Here is a 17768-nt window from a genome sequence, read left to right on the forward strand (position 1 = left end):
AAGCATTCTGCAAAAATTAAATTTGTAATTAATTGTTACAAATTAATAAAAATTAACTGTAAAGAAAAACTTTACGATTACGATAATCAATTCTACAGGAAAAATCACTAAAAAAAACATGTAACAAAAAGTTTGACATGTATTATATACCATATACATTGGTTGTGTATTATTAGTTTATTAACGGGACATATACTTCATGTATGTTATTCTTTATAAGAACGACTTTATTAGTAACAAAAATTTTAGCAACATTAGTTTAAAAAAAGTATTTTAAAATAAAAATTGTTTAGTTTTAAAATGAGAATACTCCCTTGAGTAAAAATAAAATTTTGGAAACATAATTAGAGATAAATACGGAAACAAGAAAGTGTCTCCTATCAGATTAAAAATTTTTAATCCATCGTTTTGAATTTTGCAATAATTAAGTTATTTGTAAGAAAAGCAAAAATGTGTTTTTGACAAAATAAATCCCAAAACCATAGTAAACAGTAATATTACATTTTCTTTTTCTTTTTACATAAACCATTTCTATAAATAATAAACATTAATGTATATAAAAATTCTTAAACATCTTTCATTTTAATATAAAACGTTTTTTTATCAGTTTATCTAAATATATTATGCTGTTACACAAGATGCAACATGCAGCACAACGATGTGTAAATATTAGATTAGATTAGGTTACAATTTAATAAATAGATTTCATAATACTGTGTGTCATTTTATCCTATACGACTTTTACTATCTTGTAGTACGAGTTTACGCTACACCCCAATTTTATATTTAAAACCGCTTTATAAAAAAAATAAGAGACAGAAAAATACAAATAGTTTTAGCACACTACAAATATGTAATAATATACTCACTATTGTTTAAATTACACAATTTGCAAAAAAATTGTTAGAATAATATTTGTCTTTAAAGAGTTCGTTTTTTGCTAATTTTATATATAAACAAGTTATTTACATATAAATTATGTTTTTTTTTTATAGTTTTTATTTTTTTTAATTAATATTATTTTAAATATAATGTTTAGTTTCTGAGAAATAAGAAAATATTGCTTTAGAAGATCTCTGTCAATATTGATGATTTTCATTTAAAGAAACATATACAAGTACAGATTGTAAAATAAAGATTCAGCAAGTTGTGTAAGTTAATTTTTTTAACTAAATTAAAGTCAATAGCTTATAAAATTAATTTAATTACATTAAAAGTTGCATAAATAAAAAACAAACTCAATTAAAAATTGCGATAGGATTTAAAAGAAGTGCTAACTTGTTAGACTCAAAGTAAGCATAAATTTTAAGAATTTTTAACAACAAAGTTAAATATTTTCAAAATAGAAATACATTTATCTATATGTAAACAAAGTTTTACATGTTGTATATTGAAAAAAAAGTCTTAATTTTTAATAAGGTCCTAAATTCTCGTAAGGAATGAGTAAATGAAGATGTGTAATAAAAAAATATATATAAAAAGGGACCAAATAAATAATTCCTTGACTTAAAAGCTAAAATAAACAAATTCTATTTTATTACAATATATAAGTAAAATAAAATTGTATACCGGGTCTGCTGGCAGCCACAGATTTTTGCTTGGTTTCACTCAGTTTTGCTTTAGCTGGTGGATTTTTGGAACTTTTTGAGGAACCACTTGTTGGCTTCACTGCGCTAACTTTCGCCGAAACGCCGCTGTCACTTTCACTACTATTTTCCGGACTAAATATACTTTTTTTCTTCAGTTTCTTTTGAACCGGTTCTGTTGTTTTTCCAGATTTCTCAGGTGGTTTGCTGTTGGCACTCGTGGAACCTTAAATTATTATACAATTGTTATTTCAAAAGTATAAAAACTTAAATATTTTAGAATATACAACATTTAAAATACCAATAACTTTACATTATACAAACAAGTAAATTTAAGAAGTAATATTTATTTATTCAATATGAATAAGTAATTTGAATAATATTAACATATGTACTTACATTTTTTATTAATATAATATACATATTAAAGTTAAGAAAATTAAATTTAATAAAAAGAATTATATCCATCACTAAGATCTGATGCAGACGGTTAGGTGATTTACAACTCATTGAAATGTTATACATATTAAAGTTATTTTTATATTTATTTTTATCAAATGGTACATTTTTATAATTTATTCATTTGTTACTATTTTTATTGTTATAATATTAAAATTGAAAAGAAAATAACAAAAACCTTTTTTTGTATGTATTGTAGTGCTTTAAGAATTCAAGATTTATACATGATTCTATTGTAATTCTAAACTTAATTATACTTCTAGACTTAATTTTTAAACTTAATTATGTTCTATAAATAATTTTTTTACATGTTGTTATACACCTTTTCAAATTCATCAAACTGGTATAATATAAGAATATTTGGGAATTTTTACTGACATCCTTATTGACTATTATTGCCATAATGGATTATAAATTGATTATTAATTTAATATTATTTCATGTAATTTAGAACTGTTTCAAAATGAAAATTTATTCGGCTTGCAGTTTGATAAACTTGAAAATGTATATAAAATCATAAGGAATATTAATATTAAGTCTCAGTTATAAAAAAATTTTTTTAATTATTTGCACATTTTGATCTATGTTTTCTTGTTTAAATAAATTTCGCTTAAAAAACAACTAATCTCTGCATTACAATAAAACTTTACATAAATCTGGAATACTTAAAATACTTATATAATAAAATTCAGATTTTTATCGTATTTATTTCTTAATACATTTCTTAATACATTACAATATACCTTTCCATTTATAGAAATAATTTTTGATCGGGATAGAAAAATCACATTATATTTTTTGTATTACTTTCAAATGTAATATAGAACAATTTTATAATTTTAAAAATATCTTCTACATCTTATAAAGAGTATTTTAAAAAGTACTTTAGAAAGGAGAAGTAATATATTATTTTGATAAAGTCAAAATAATAAACTCACCAGAAAATTTGCTAGGCTTGACAGGGGCAGGTTTCGAAATGGGTGCAGCTTTATGTTGTCCTGACATAGACACAGGTTTTGCAGGAGACCTCTGTGTCTTTACAACTGGTGCCACTGTAGCAGTGGCTTTTGGTTTAGCTGGTGGTTTCCTCTTTTGCGGTGATTTTGCTTTACTGGGCGACTCCTCGGACTCAGAGGAGTACACCGATGGTCTGGATTTCAGTGGCTGTCTGTCTTTACCCTTATTTTCCATAGGCGGTGGTACAGACACCGCCTCGGACGCTTTTGACTTGACATGACGGGTGACTGACGGAAATGGCACCTTTTTTTTAGTTCTGTCGGTATCGGATACTTTCTGACTGTTGGCGGAACTACTGGAGTTCTCTGAGTCTGATGAGCTGGATTCACTGTCCGAACTTGACGAGCTACTCGTGGAGGAGCCCGAGCTGCTCGTCGACGTGGATTCCGAACTGGTCGTCTGTAAGAAATGATGTATTATACATGGTAACACGTATACTTTTTGCAAAGGATTTTTGTTCTTAGAACAAAAAGATAAAAGAATCAATCATTTTTTAATTCACGTAGAAAACAACGAAGAGACGAACGAACGGTTCTCATCATGACGGTAAGTAAAGGCAGCGCGTAGAAATTTCGCTTTTCAACAGTGATAACCTGTAAACTCACTCACCTTGCGTTTAGGCGTCATCTTTGCGGTGCTACCTCTCATTTAGGTGAAGGACATCGCCGAGCCGGCCGAGCGTCATCTCCGTTAGAATATTTTCGCTTGTCGTCGGACGTTTGCCCGTACGGAACACTTGTTCCGCTCGCTTCTTGTACTTTTAAATTCTTTTAAAAAATCATATTATTTACAAAACATATATGCCCGACGCACCGACGCATACATGGCGAACAACGCGCATTGACGCTGTCGATGAGCACCAATGAGCACTGAGCAGAGAGGAACCTGATGATCAGGCTGGATCTGAGAGTTGCCTGAAAGCGGTCATCGCGTCATTTTAGGTATTTTCATCCATCAGCGCCTCTATGTGCACAAAATGTGCACATTGAACTATGTAGTCAAATATCTATGAATCCCGTAGGTAATGTGCATGACTTTTTGGGTCTCTTCTATGCTATGTCCACGTTTATTTGGTTATGTTTCATGCATACCCATAAATTTTACAATTATATGCATTCATATGTTAAATAAAGTTTTATGCAAATGTGCATAATCGTGTTCTATAAATGTGCAATACCACATATACATGATATAAATTCAATTAATTGATTTGATAAAAATTCACTCACCGATTGCTGTCGCTGCTCTTACTGCTGATGCTGCTGCTACTACTGTTACATTCCTTTTCCGAAATACCAAGTCGCTCCATGGATGCTGTTTTCTGCTGACATTATCCTGTTATTATCGAACCGCACATTAATAACGATCGCCCAATACTTTATTCGGTACTCCCGATATTACGGATAATACACACGAGTAAAATGTAAACCGCGCGCGAGAATTTCACTTGGCGCGACTGTTACATTTGAAAAAATACGTGAAAGGACGGCTCGTCTGATTGGCGGTAAAATCAACATGGCACAAAAGTGGCGTGACGTCACGTAACTTGATGGAAACGCAGGCCGAGAAAACCGTTTGAATGAAAATTACGCACCGAGATACAACAAACGGAGACAAATTCGTGTCGAGAATTTTCTATTTCGTATCTATCTCGCACGACGACTAGTACTTCACTTAATTGGCACTCGCGATATTCTACCGAACGTGTTATGTGAGATCGTACGTAGCAGAGGTCGTATTCATGCGTAAAGCGCGGCATCGTGCGTTTGCCTTCAGTTTCGAGTGAAGTATTCGCGTGCGCGTTCGAGCAAAGTGTTTGCTCGAAGGGGATACGTTCGGTAAAATATCGCGAATGCAAATTAAGTAAAGCGCTACTAGTCGTCGTGCGTTCAGCAGACGGGGAGCGGATCAGTGAGCGCCATGAGCGCTCAGTGATTCTTTATGCTAATGCTAATGCTAAAACTCCATTGGTTTGTTCGCGTCGCCATGCTCCGACATGCTCCTACTCACTCCAACGCATTCTAATAGGTTGGCGTCATCGGAATCAACGTATGAGAGTGCGTTGGGGTGAATAGGAGCATGTTGGGGCATGTGACGCGAACAGACCCCGTGTATGCAGTGAGTTCCGGCAAACGCATGCGGTGACCAATCAGAATTCAAGCGCTTGCTGTGACTTGCCGGAACCCGACCTGCGCCTGGTTGCTGATTGGTCACCGCATGCGTTTGCCGGAGCTCACCGCAGACATGGGGTCTGTTCGCGTCACATGCCCCAACATGCTCCTATTCACCCCATAGCATTCCAATACGTTGATTCCGATGATGCCAACCTATTAGAATGCGTTGGAGTAAGTAGGAGCATATCGGAGCATGGCGACGCGAACAAACCAATGGAGTTTTAGCATATGGTCTGTTCTTTCTAGCTGCACTGTTGCACCGGTACAATAAATTAAAGGGTCTGGGGCCCGATTCTTGAAGTCATTCGCAAGAGAAACGTATACGCAAATACTCGCTCTAACAGAAAGTTGTAAGTTTATTGGTTAATAGCCATACGATAGCCAATAAATTTCTAACTTTTCTGTAAGAACAGAATTTGCGAATACGTTTCTCTTGCGAATAAATTCAAGAATCGAGCCCCTGTTCGCGTCACATGCTCCGACATGCTCCTATTCACCCTAACGCATTCCAATACGTTGATTCCGATGACGCCAACCTATTAGAATGCGTTGGAGTGAGTAGGATCATGTCGGGGCATGGCGACGCGAACAAACCAAAAGTAAGACAAGTATATTTTTTCTCATTCTAACTTATTGCACCAGTGCAACAGTGCAAATAGAAAGAACAGACCAACTGTCTTGCTGGAAAGCTCCCCCAATCACTAGCGCACATTCACGAACGTACATGAATGTGTCGCGCGTGCATCTCATTGTGGTTTGTTGGTTCGTGCCTTCACAGATTCTGTGAGGGTGGTTGTGTGCACGTAGACACGACCTGGCACGTAATTCCGTGGATTTCTCGACCGTTATCATGTCCTCAGGTATGTTATCGGTCAGCATAATGGTGAGTCCTAGTGGAGGATAATTTTCTCGTGGTCCAGGACGACTCCGGAATGTTCGCGCCGCTGTTCTCGCCTCCTCATGTTCGCACCTAACCAAACTCCGTGCGACGTGGTCACCATGCTTTCGATATTGCACGAGCTACTGAGGCGCGTTTCGCGCCTACAGAGGCTACGGCGATATCGTTCTTCTAACGATACATTTACCGTATGTTTTATGCAGGTAAGAAGAACAAGAAGAAGAAGGGGGTAACCCTCGATCTGATGTCATTTCTGGCCGATGGAAGTGGGCCGACTGTTAATGTACCGATGAAATCTTCTAATTGGGCTGACGATGTGGAGGACGATCATGGTAAGTCGGAGGAGAAATCACATTTGTTCCAATTTCAAAGCAATTGTACTTTTCAGTTAGTTTTTCCAAAAAAATAGGGTCACATTTTTGTGCTAAACTGTTAAATATATCTGTATTTTTATGCATCAGAATTATAAATTATTAATAGTTATATATATACATATAATGTATAAAAAATTATTTTACTATATTATAATTATAATAAAGAATGATATTTAGTTGTTTGGAATTTCAAATTGCAAAGATCAAACTATTATATAATCCTTTGTAATAATAAGTATATTAATATTTATAAATAATATAAATTATTTTTTGTTTTACAAATATAAATTTTACAGAGGGATTTTCATCGAGGAGCAGTAAAGATCCAGTTATACTGCCAACTGCTCCAAGAGCTGCACGAGGACCTGGTATTGATGAGGAAAACATCCCTACAAATCCTCCCTATGTAGCTTACATAAGCAATCTGCCATATGACGTAGATGAAACTGATCTGGCAGATTTTTTTGCAGATATGAAGGTTTGTTACTTTTGCTAGTATTGTAAATTTTTTGTTATATTTAATGGGTCAGAATCATAGTATTGCATTTTAAAGGATTTAAGACTTATTACAGTGAACAATATTATAGTCTTCAATGTCATTCTATTAATATTTTTAATATTGTGAAACTAATTATATGTATATAATGGACATAAAAAGAAAATTATTACTAATGTGTAATTTATTTGGAATATTTTATTGTGTAAAGAAAGTGCCATTTATATTGAAATAATAATATTTATTTTCATCAAAATAGATAACTCTTAATTTATTTCTGATCTTTTTCTAACTTTTAGAATCAAAATAAGCAGCAATTTCTTTCACGATCAAATATCCTAAATTTTTGTTTACATTTAGTGTCTAAGACAAGTCTCAGTAAACGTTTTTCGTAATACAATTAATATGAAATATTATTGTAGATCTTAATTATGTGGTTTAATAATTAAAAAAATGTTTTATTTCTTACTGTACAAATAACAAATTATGCATTTTTTGTACAGATTTCGAGCATGCGTTTGCCAAAAGATGCAAATAAAATTAAGGGCTATGGTTACGTCGAGTTCGAGGATCGACAGAGTCTAATCGATGCTCTTTCTATGACAAATACGGTAAACAAATAGTATAATAGTAATGTAGTAATCCATAGTAAGTATTTAACATTTATCGATGATAAATAAGTGGATTAAAATAATATCTTATGTCTTTATGTAGACCATTAAGACGAGACGAGTGAGAATTGAAGTCTCAAATAGCACGAATGACGATCGTCGAGGTGGTAGGATGGGTAGGGACAGTCGTCGAGACAATTACGATGATCCAGAACGCACGTCTGGCGACTGGAGGAGTGGGCCGCGCGAGGACCTGGACGGAGATTCCTATCGTAGCCGATATGATAGAGATCGCTTTGATAACAGAGATCGACGAGACGATCGAGAAAGTATGTACACTTTTTCTTTAAACTTATATATAGTCTAAGTTTTTTATGCATACATATATATCTTTTTATACATTATATATGTTTTTTATACACATTTAAATAGTCTTAAGTTTTTTATTTGGTTGTAAGAAAAATACATGGATAGACAGTTAAACTTAAACCTGAGATAAGTCTAGATAAACCTGAGATTTTCACAGGAGCTATGTGTCATCTCACTTCGATAAAAATAAATTTAAAGTATTATCTTACAATAGAGAAACATTAATTTTTTTATTGAACAGGACACGATTACGATAACAAGCCAGGTGCATGGCGCGAGAGGGACAGCAACGATAAAGGATCCTCGTTTAGAGAAAGGGGTTTCAGAGATGATAGCAGGGACAGAAACAGAGACTGGAACCGTTTTGGTGATAGAGGAAGAAGTAAAGATAGAGACGGGGATAGGAGCAGCAGTTTTGGGCCACGTCGCAATTATGGTGATTCCGATTGGGATCGCGATCGTCGACAAGATCAAGATGCAAAACGTAAGTGTATAATTTGATAAGACGCAAGATATCGTTTTTTAATTACTGATTATTTTATTCAATTATTTAGCCGAGTCACGGCAAAGACCGAAACTGCAACTACAGCCTCGAACGAAACCTGTCGAGCCCATCGTGGTTGGCGAAGATTCGACAGCTAAGGACAATACAACGGAGTCGACGAAATCAACGGAGAGTTCGGAATCGACTCAACGACCGCCAGTTGCCACGCCCGTACAAGCGGCAAATATTTTCGGTGCTGCGAAACCTGTCGATACCACTGCCCGCGAACGAGAGATCGAAGAGCGTCTCGCCAAGTCTTACGCGGAATCACGATCCCGAGAAGAGTCGTACGTATAAGTACACCAAATATCTCCAATTTTTTTTAAATTAACGCAAATTTTAATTTAAAATTTCTTTGAATTAATTTGTTATTTCTCATATAAAGATATTCTCGTATTTTCATTAAATTTGCATAAGATGTTTGTCTTTATTAAAAATTTTGATACGTTATTTCCAGGGATACTAAGGAACGCAAAGACGGCACTTGGGGTCGACGTAATGGCGTAAGTATTTTAAGCTGGGCACAAGAAATACATTTGTAACTATAAAAAGTGACTTAAATAACTTCCGTTTGCATTACAGGAAGGACGCGACGACAAAGATAAAGACAAAGACAAGGACAAAGAGAAGGAAAGAGGGCGATCAACTTGGCGATCAGAAGAAGATAGAGGCGCTCGACTTGAGAGATCCGCGCCACGATCTCAACCAACTCCCACTCGTTCTGGTAAATTACTTTTATTTTTAAATACTCTTAGGCCGGGTTTACAATAATGCAAGGTTTACAATGTCAGCAGGAGTAATGGAGTAAGGAGTAAGAATAACAATTGACCAATTAAAAATCAGGAGTAAACGAAATGAGCAAATCTCATTTCATATTTCTTACTTCTTACTCTTCCTCCATTACTCCTGCTGACATTGTAGACCTTGCATAAGTGTAATAAGCCATAAGCCGTAAAGAATTAATTATATTCGATTATTCTTCTCACATTCAATTATAATTGGTCAATTTCTTATGGCTTAAGGCTTACTATACCTATTGTAGGCCCGGTCTTACCATTTCTTTATTTGGCATAATAAGATATTAATAAAACTCAATTAGTCGACTTAATTTCCGAAGTAGAGGAGCAAAGTGGTTCCAAAGCATCATCAACCTCGCGTTCTGGACCACCAACATCCAAAGGACCTCAAAAATCTGTTGAGAAGGATACTCGTGCAGGAGAAAGGTATTGATAGAAAAAATACAGATATTTTATATGGCGAGATTTGGACTTACTAGCATTTTGCTTATATGCTTATAGAGATCGCAAAGACAAAGAGAAAGATGAAATTAGTAGAATGCCGAAGGCTAAGGACGAACAAGCTCCAGTGAGTAAAATTAATTAACATTAAAACTATATTCTCGATGAATAGTTGCATTAAAATTTTTTTTTTTAGAATTTTGTAGCTTCCAACAAGTATTCCATGCTACCTGATGATGTGGATCCCGACAATATCGATGAATAGTCTTAATTGATTACAATTTTACATCACACATCGACTAAATTGTGCCACATGCAATATACAATTATGCATATTATTATTTGTTTTACTTCTAATATTGCATGGATTTGTCGTAAGCTACGCGTTGCGCTCTTGGTATTACTTTATTGGAATTATTGTTGATTTGTATTTAATCTCTATTTTAATATTCTCAATATAACACTATATTTCTATATCAACTTATATATTTACTTCAAATTTCGGTACGAAAAATTTTGGCATTGTTGAACTGCAATGTCATAAATTTCTCGTGCTTATTGAATGATCACATATAACTTTTTGTATGATTCCAAGAATAATTACACTGTATATGGGGTGCAGCAATTGGTACTTTATACATCATACTTAATCCGCTGTACAGTAATTGTACGATATGTGACTTGTTTACATGTAATATAACAATGCCAATATAGAAGGAAATTAAAATAATAAGTACATGGGAACACAAATATTATATTGTACTGTCTATTTTTATTTTTCCCCGCATTAATTTCTGTGCACTTATATACGTTGAAAATAATTAAAAATTGAGAGCTAATAACATTTGTAAAAATAAGTAACAGACAAAGTACAAATATACTTTTATAATATTCATTGTCAAGAATCATCCTTACAATACTTATATTATAAAAATTAATATATATTTACATATTTTCAGAATATGTATTATGATTGATTCAAACCCTATTGCTGTTGGGTAGTTTGTGCTAATTGACGTAATTGCTTTAATACAGTTTCAAGCAATTTCTTTTTATCTCTTTCACTTTTCTTTAACACAGAGAACACTGTCTTCTTATCAGACTCCTTCAACCTATAAAAACATACGTCAATAAGAAAATTCATAATAACACTGAAGGTGCAGATAACATAATACATACTTTTCCAGTAAAAGCACAGCCATATTCGGAGTTACTAAATCATATTTACTAGAATCATGACCATAGTCATGGAAGTAAGTAGGCCAATCCCAACTCATAAATAAATCTAATAGTTGTCGTAATTGTGAGAAATACTGCAACAAGGTTCCTTCTGGTAAACCAATAACTGGTTCCGAAGCAGCAAATTCTGGAAATTACAATAATTTGAATTTTTATATTCTCAAGAATGTGTATTTATGATAAAACATTATATAATAAAGAATATAAAGATTTACGTTCACATTGTATTGTATCCAAATTGACTTGTTGCAATGCACCCATGGATATTTGTTTCACATCTTCACTAATTAATATGTTTAATATGGCTTTAGCAATATGAGAACACGCGGATTTACATGCCACTTGAGCTACTTCATCCTAAGATATTAATCATCGATTATTATCTTAAAAATCACCTTAAATGTAACTGCATTATACAATATTTACCGGTAAATTAGTAAAGCATGTAAATGTACTCTGTAAGAATGCAATAAGATCCGTGATAAATCCCGATGCATGTCCTTGTGGTTCCGCCAAATTCCAATCGTAATTTTCCAACTCTAAAAATTCATCTAGCTTATTCTTCAGTTTATCACAAATCTGCTTCTCAGCGTCATCTCGCGCAACTCGAAACATAGCAGATTCCACGCCCATGCAACTTAATTGCCCTTGATGCGGTGTGCTAAAAATATAAATATATTTAATGGGTTCCCGTAAAAATGAGAAACATAGTAAATATTTACCCAGTAATATTAGTCACAAATTCTTCTAAATATTTCGTAGATTTCTCGAGATATCCTGTATTTATTATAATTTGTACTACTTGTAAAAGTGCTAAAGATGGCTTGCGAAATAAGGATGACAAGCATCCGCTGAAAGTCCTTGTTAACAACAGATTTGTCGACTTGCATATCATTTCATCAATCTCCGTTTGCGTGAAATTCAAATCCTCTGAGAATTTTAAGCAAGCATAAATAAATTCTTTCACTTGCTGATAAACCTTCGGTACCATATCGGAAAATGGAAATTTCTTCGGAAACTCGGCTTTCTGCAATTCCTCGTCGTGATAAGGAAACAGATTCAAAACTTCATCGTATTCCGCTTGCGTTGTAACCTGGAACATGATAATCAGCAAAAATAAATAAATAATTCAGGAAAAAGCTAATGTTTTGTAAGTATAAAGATAATTACCTGAATTGGCAAGAAACTATCTTCATCCAAAATATCCCTAAACACTTGAACCCAATGTTGCATCAATACTTCGTTGTAATGTACCCTAATTTCTTGTAACAAATCCCATAACTGTTCTACGGAATAGCCATAATCCTATTTATAAATAAAGAGAAAAATTGCTTAAATCTCGCATGCATATCTGTAGGTACAACAAAATGAATGCAATTTGCAATAGTTACCCTTAGTGTAGTATTGAACAACATAATAAGATTTTTTATTTTTAGTATAAGTGTAGCGTCTGTGCAATATGCCTAAAAAATATGTAAGTTCTTATATTAATTATAATTGTTATGACTTCTAAGATAAAATATAGCAGTATAGTAAATTTACCGAATGTGTACGCAAAGCATTCACTATGATGGACAATGCCATGGTCCAAAGCTCGTCCAAGTACGCGCGAGTAGCTAATCCGTTACCTGTATTCAATATATGATCCTCTACCACAAAGAAACCAATAATACCATGTAGATAAGTCTGATACCCGACTATGCTTTCGTGCTAAAAAAATTTCATTATTAACATATGAATGCACATCAAGACTATTCGATAAATAAATTTACCATATTGATGGGTGGCTGCAAGACTAGCCTAGCTTGCTGCTTTCTTTGTTGCCTATAGTACGTTTTAAAAGTTTCTCCTTCTCGAAGTACAGTATAGATATGCATACATCGATATACCGGACTGAAGTCCATTAAATCTTGGGCGCTCAGTTCCTCCTCAATTTCGTTCGATTGAGTCACATGAGATCTCTTTTTCTTCCTTCCTATGATTTCTGCCTCAGTTGCTAATTGTTCAGCGGTCTAATAAAGTTTATTGATAACCAAAATTGAAATTATATATATTTAAAAGTTTTACAATCGTTTATTTTAAAAATTACTCACATGCCTCATTGCAACTTCCCCAATCTTTGGCGAATGCTTTCTAATATTTTCTAGAAAATCTCGTAGATCAGACATAGATGCATCCTTTATATTCTCGCGCAACCTAAAACAAGAAATAAAATTCCACGATATTTTTATCGTATATAACTGCATTAGAGAAACTCTTCTAATTAAACTTACTGTGGAATTTGTTGAGTAATTTGTGAGGAAAACCTATAATTCGTAACTTTTGGCAGATCGTGATGCTCCAACTGCTCCAACGTTTTCAAGGCTGGATAATAACGTTTATCTTTCAATTGCTTTTGCAACTTTGCATATGCTGCTAAGACAGGAAGACACATAGTGAGACTGTCTACAGCAGCAGCCATGTTACTCTCGACTTTGCGAGCTTTCACGAGCTCCTCACCCTTTTCAATCACCTTTGTAGATGTGGCGGTAATACATTTATCAAGTTCCAATACCTCTGCCTTGTGTAATCATAAAGTTGAATTAATTATCAAAAAAATGTCTTACTATTAAAAAGTAGGATCCTTACTTTTGGGAATTTTAAAAATTAAAACTTTCAAAATTTAAGGTGCTTTTTTAAAGTTTCAAAGTTTTGAAAAATATATTTGTACAAATAGCAAGTTTATTTAAGAAGTGCTAAAAATATTGTAAATAAAAAGAATAATATATATGTATGTTCAATATATAGATACAAAACTTCAGAATTTTTATCTTTGAAAATTTTAATTTATCAAAGTTTGAGTGTTTGAAGTCTACATAAGAAATCGTTAGTTCTATTAAAAAGTATTGCTGTGCCACAAAAACATATATTACTGTCTTAATTATTTTCAAAGCAATAAATACTAACATTTAATTGTTGTGCCTGTGAACGAACTTGCAAGAGCTCTCGAATAGAATCGATAAATCCTTGGTAGTGATGATTACACATTCTCTCGATGTCCTTGTCATGAGCTTTAATACGGTCATCGAGCTTCTCCACAAACTTCTGATGTTCGTGGCCATCGTAAATTGCTCTGCAACATGACATTTTTCCATCGCTTAATAATTGGATCATGTAACTTTCCCCTTAGAGAAAAAATGTAAAAAGAAAAAATGTTCTCCATTAACTTTAACAATAAAAATTTTTATTCTTTGCATTTCCATCCTAGGCAAAAAGTTAAACGAGCGCTGATAGCCTGAAAACAATACCTGAAAACTAGACCGATACTATTAGTGTCGGTCGATTCTATCTCATAAAGTAGGTATTCGTGCTTCGGCACCATCGATGCCAGCAGATTCTGTGACAAATTAATTGACATTTTCGGTTGAGTATCGCGACCGCAAATTCGCTCAAGAGTACAAGTTATATACGCGGTGGACACGTCTCTCAATATGCCACCCTCTCTTTAAAGCCACCCCCTCGAGTGCGCATATGCGAGCCGCGAGCTCGTTGAACACGTAAAAGGGGTGGATTTTAATCAAGTAGGCGCGCACTTTGATACTTAGGATACCTTCACATCCTTGATTCAATTATATTCCGCTTACCGGAACGTTGGACCCAGATAGTCGTCGATGCTCTCGATCTCCTGAATCAGAATGTCGTGCCGTTGCATCGTGTTCGAATTTGAGGTGCGCGAAGCTGTCAAACTGACAAGTTTGTAATAAGTCAGATATAGCCAAGGGCCCGGGGGTTAAGCCGTTAAGGTGAAATCAGTATCAGGACCGCTCCTAAATGTTCAAGCGCCCGCGTGCAAGTTTAAATTTGGCGTCCTTTGACTATCTATCTATTAATCTGTGATATAATCATCTTCGAAAATGGTAAAATAAAGAAATGGAAACTTATCAGATTTGCCTAAATGTCATTCGTATAAATTTAGATAATATAATAATTTTTTTAACAATTTTCATATAAAATTGTTTGTATATTTAGTTTGTACAGTTGTGTAAAAAGATTTTGGAATTAGCGGTTAATTAAATAAATTAATCAAAATTTTTTGTATGAAATTGTGTTTTATATGTAAAGAATGCAGCAGCGCAGCAATTACAAATAAAGCTAGAGAATTTTAGGGACATTCTGTATTTCATAATGGCGAAAACCTTTCTACATTTTCACAAGTTTTATGGCTGTGCTCCTAATTGGATTTTATGAAATGTTTCTCTTCTGTCTTTCTTATTTATATTCATAGTTGTAACATAAAACATAAAACGAGAGGGAATGGAATGGAAGGAAGACACAACGAATTGGTCGAAATCAACGTTGACCTGAATTAAAATCGTCAAAATAATCAAGATCTCACAGACCGCAGCACCGATTAAAGATTGATAAACAACTACATTGTTCACTGTACTATATACATAATATATAGTATATATAAACTCTGTTAGAATCCTTGGAGATGCTATATTTCGCATTTCTTATCAATTCTCTATGCTGACTGGTATATATAGTTCGAGAAACATTGAACTGTTGATGTTAAATGTCAATTCTTTGAAAGGGAATGATATATAACGAGAATTGTTTCGATCGTATACGGAGTACTTCAGATAAGAGCTGCTTAGTCCAAATCATTTTATAATAGTGTAATATTAACTTGCTTCGCTCATATTTGATTATGCGATAATACTTTCCTCAACTTTGACAATAAGATGCTAAATCAACATCCCCTGTTGAACACCATAGACTCATACATCGAACCGCTTTTGAAACGTGTTTTACAAACCAAGAGATTAGGTGAGACATGTCTATTCTTAATCTTCATTTCACTTGCATTTAATGTTGTAAAATTGACATTTTTATTGCAAACATGTTGAATGTTGTTTTAAGGTGTTTGTTATGGTTTGATAAAATTGGATTCGGTGTCGTCGAGTTGTGACAGAAACAAGAATGATTGTTTCAAATTATCAATTCCCTATGCTGGAGAGCACCTTACATGGAATATACTGTTTGATTCGCAATGTCCAGAGATGGGACCAGACTTCATATTCAATGATCAGAATTTTTTAATGGACCCAGACATTGATATTTTATCTACTTCGGTGCCTAGTCTTGTTAAATGGAATCCTAATGATAATGATGCACTGCTTAATGTACTAAGAGAATTGTTAGTGTATTACAAGGAACATCAGGTAAATTATAGTTATCATTACATGTATATACAGAAAAATATATATTCTACTTAATTATTCTAAAAAAAGGATTATTCAATTTTTTTTTCAAGTATCTATAATAAAGAATATTTTTTCTTAATAATAGTCTTAAAAGATACTTTTTGCAAATTTTAGAAAAACATACTCAAAGAAATTATATATTAAGAAATTATATTTTGAAGAAAAATATGAAATTATATCTAAGAAAAGTTGGGATAATAAGTCAAATTTTTGTTTTATTTTAATATTCTTAACTAAAGTTTTAAATTACTAAGATTTACATAACCAAATTTGATATTTGTTATGGACTTATAATATATTTCACACATGTGAACTTATAAAATATTTGAAATAAGTAATATTGTAAGACACAGTAATGTTTTGCACCAACAGTTAATTTACATGAGTTATTGATGTATTTTTTTTACATTTTTAAAAATTCTTATTAATTGTAGTATAAAATAAATTTGATAAATACTCTACATGATTGATGTAAAGTTGTGACAATTGTATGTAAACAAAAGTTTTTTTTTTATATTTCCAGATTCAGTCACTTGCAAAACAAGGAGATCGACTGCAGTTTGAATACAGCACTCTTGTTGGTGAAACGGAAATATGTAAGGAAGATATAGAAGTGATGATGTTACCACTAGGATCAAAGCCTATAGAGGCAAGATTTCTAATACGCATATCTTTAGATTATTCTCGATTACCTCCGCGTATTAATAAATCGCAGAATGACGAAGCGATGCTTCTAGTTACATTTTATGGTCCAGATTGGAATCGTATTTTGCCACAACTTGTCTTATCTAAGACCTTAGAGGATGCTTTTGGTGGCCCGGAATCCTTGCATATTCCACCATTACCACCCAACAAATATTTAATGGATTATGTTCCCGAAGTGATCAAATTTATAGAAGAGAAGGTACATAATTTATCATATTTCTCATATTTCTCATATACATTGTACAGGATTGCGCGATTTATAAAAATATTACACATACTCTTTATTGCAGATAAACAGCGTAGTTAAATGTTTCGAAAGCAGAAAGGAGTTTATTACGGTTCTAATTGTCTTACAGCGTGGCAGCATACTGGAATATGATGCCACGGAATTTAATTGGATTGCTATTTTGATGGAACATCGAGACTTCCATTTTCTTATATATTTTCATCTTCCATTAACGTTCCCGAAAGAGAAACCACAAATTACATTGCAGTCAGTATACCATATGACATCACAGGGTACATTGTATAAAGAGGTATTGGATGATGTACCATACAGTCCTAGATGGTCGAATACGACGATGGTTAACAAATTGTTAACATACATAATAGAAACTGTTCAAAAGTTTCAAGCGAACTCTGTCAGAAATAATCGTTTTTAATAATTTATTCTAAAAAAAGGTTATATTTTATTACAAAGAATGTATTTAATAGTTGCAATTGAAATAAAAACTATTTGGTTCCAATGTGTGTAGATACTGATATATTTTTTATTTTTTCTAGTTACATTAATTAAAAAAAATTTTGAGATG

The 17768-nt window shown here is 33.2% G+C and overlaps 4 protein-coding genes across 12 annotated transcripts in view; 2 read left to right on the top strand and 2 right to left on the bottom strand.

The window, feature by feature from the left end:
- LOC105833403 (histone acetyltransferase KAT7) overlaps positions 1-4090 on the bottom strand; it is a 45651-nt gene extending 41561 nt beyond the window's left edge. For 2 of the 5 annotated variants that reach the window (XM_012675129.3, XM_036290583.1), the window contains exons 1-3: positions 3672-4089; positions 2984-3461; positions 1570-1812 (exon numbers count right to left, since the gene is read on the bottom strand). In XM_012675129.3, the coding sequence (XP_012530583.1) occupies positions 1570-1812; positions 2984-3461; positions 3672-3710 (760 nt within the window). In that variant the 5' untranslated portion in view covers positions 3711-4089. Of the gene's footprint in view, positions 1-1569; positions 1813-2983; positions 3462-3671 lie in introns of all 5 variants that reach the window. The other 3 variants (XM_036290584.1, XM_012675132.3, XM_012675128.3) reach the window with 2 other exon arrangements.
- Positions 4091-5968: 1878 nt separating this feature from the next.
- Positions 5969-10516, top strand: LOC105837068 (eukaryotic translation initiation factor 4B). 3 transcript variants are annotated; one of them, XM_036291410.1, is made up of 12 exons: positions 5969-6096; positions 6338-6466; positions 6805-6986; positions 7508-7615; positions 7719-7944; positions 8226-8468; positions 8539-8815; positions 8986-9031; positions 9111-9252; positions 9628-9751; positions 9827-9893; positions 9963-10516. In XM_036291410.1, exons 1-12 carry the CDS (start codon positions 6087-6089, stop codon positions 10029-10031), a joined length of 1623 nt encoding a protein of 540 aa, XP_036147303.1. In that variant the 5' UTR covers positions 5969-6086; the 3' UTR covers positions 10032-10516. The 3 variants fall into 3 exon arrangements, with proteins under 3 accessions (XP_036147303.1, XP_036147304.1, XP_036147305.1); XM_036291411.1 differs by having other exon boundaries at positions 9646-9751; XM_036291412.1 differs by having other exon boundaries at positions 9649-9751.
- A 2-nt stretch (positions 10517-10518) lies between these two features.
- LOC105837067 (exocyst complex component 6B) lies at positions 10519-14806 on the bottom strand. Of its 3 annotated transcripts, none has more exons than XM_012681543.3 (13): positions 14293-14502; positions 13952-14117; positions 13279-13565; positions 13099-13201; positions 12778-13017; positions 12548-12715; positions 12397-12468; positions 12176-12310; positions 11728-12098; positions 11432-11666; positions 11221-11362; positions 10946-11132; positions 10519-10878 (listed from the first exon to the last, which is right to left on the bottom strand). In XM_012681543.3, the coding sequence occupies exons 1-13, from the start codon at positions 14400-14402 to the stop codon at positions 10752-10754; spliced, it is 2343 nt and encodes a 780-aa protein (XP_012536997.1). In that variant the 5' UTR covers positions 14403-14502; the 3' UTR covers positions 10519-10751. The 3 variants fall into 3 exon arrangements, with proteins under 3 accessions (XP_012536997.1, XP_012536998.1, XP_028045913.1); XM_012681544.3 differs by lacking the exon at positions 14293-14502 and adding an exon at positions 14629-14806 and having other exon boundaries at positions 10737-10878; XM_028190112.2 differs by lacking the exon at positions 10519-10878 and having other exon boundaries at positions 10992-11132; positions 11227-11362; positions 14293-14503.
- Positions 14807-15203: 397 nt separating this feature from the next.
- Positions 15204-17710, top strand: LOC105837053 (BRISC and BRCA1-A complex member 2). The gene is made up of 4 exons (XM_012681523.3): positions 15204-15814; positions 15908-16209; positions 16775-17155; positions 17247-17710. Exons 1-4 carry the CDS (start codon positions 15730-15732, stop codon positions 17616-17618), a joined length of 1140 nt encoding a protein of 379 aa, XP_012536977.1. The 5' UTR covers positions 15204-15729; the 3' UTR covers positions 17619-17710.
- Positions 17711-17768: the final 58 nt, after the last annotated feature.

The sequence above is a fragment of the Monomorium pharaonis genome, chromosome 8, assembly GCF_013373865.1.
Source record: "Monomorium pharaonis isolate MP-MQ-018 chromosome 8, ASM1337386v2, whole genome shotgun sequence".
Classification (NCBI taxonomy): Eukaryota; Metazoa; Arthropoda; class Insecta; order Hymenoptera; family Formicidae; genus Monomorium; species Monomorium pharaonis.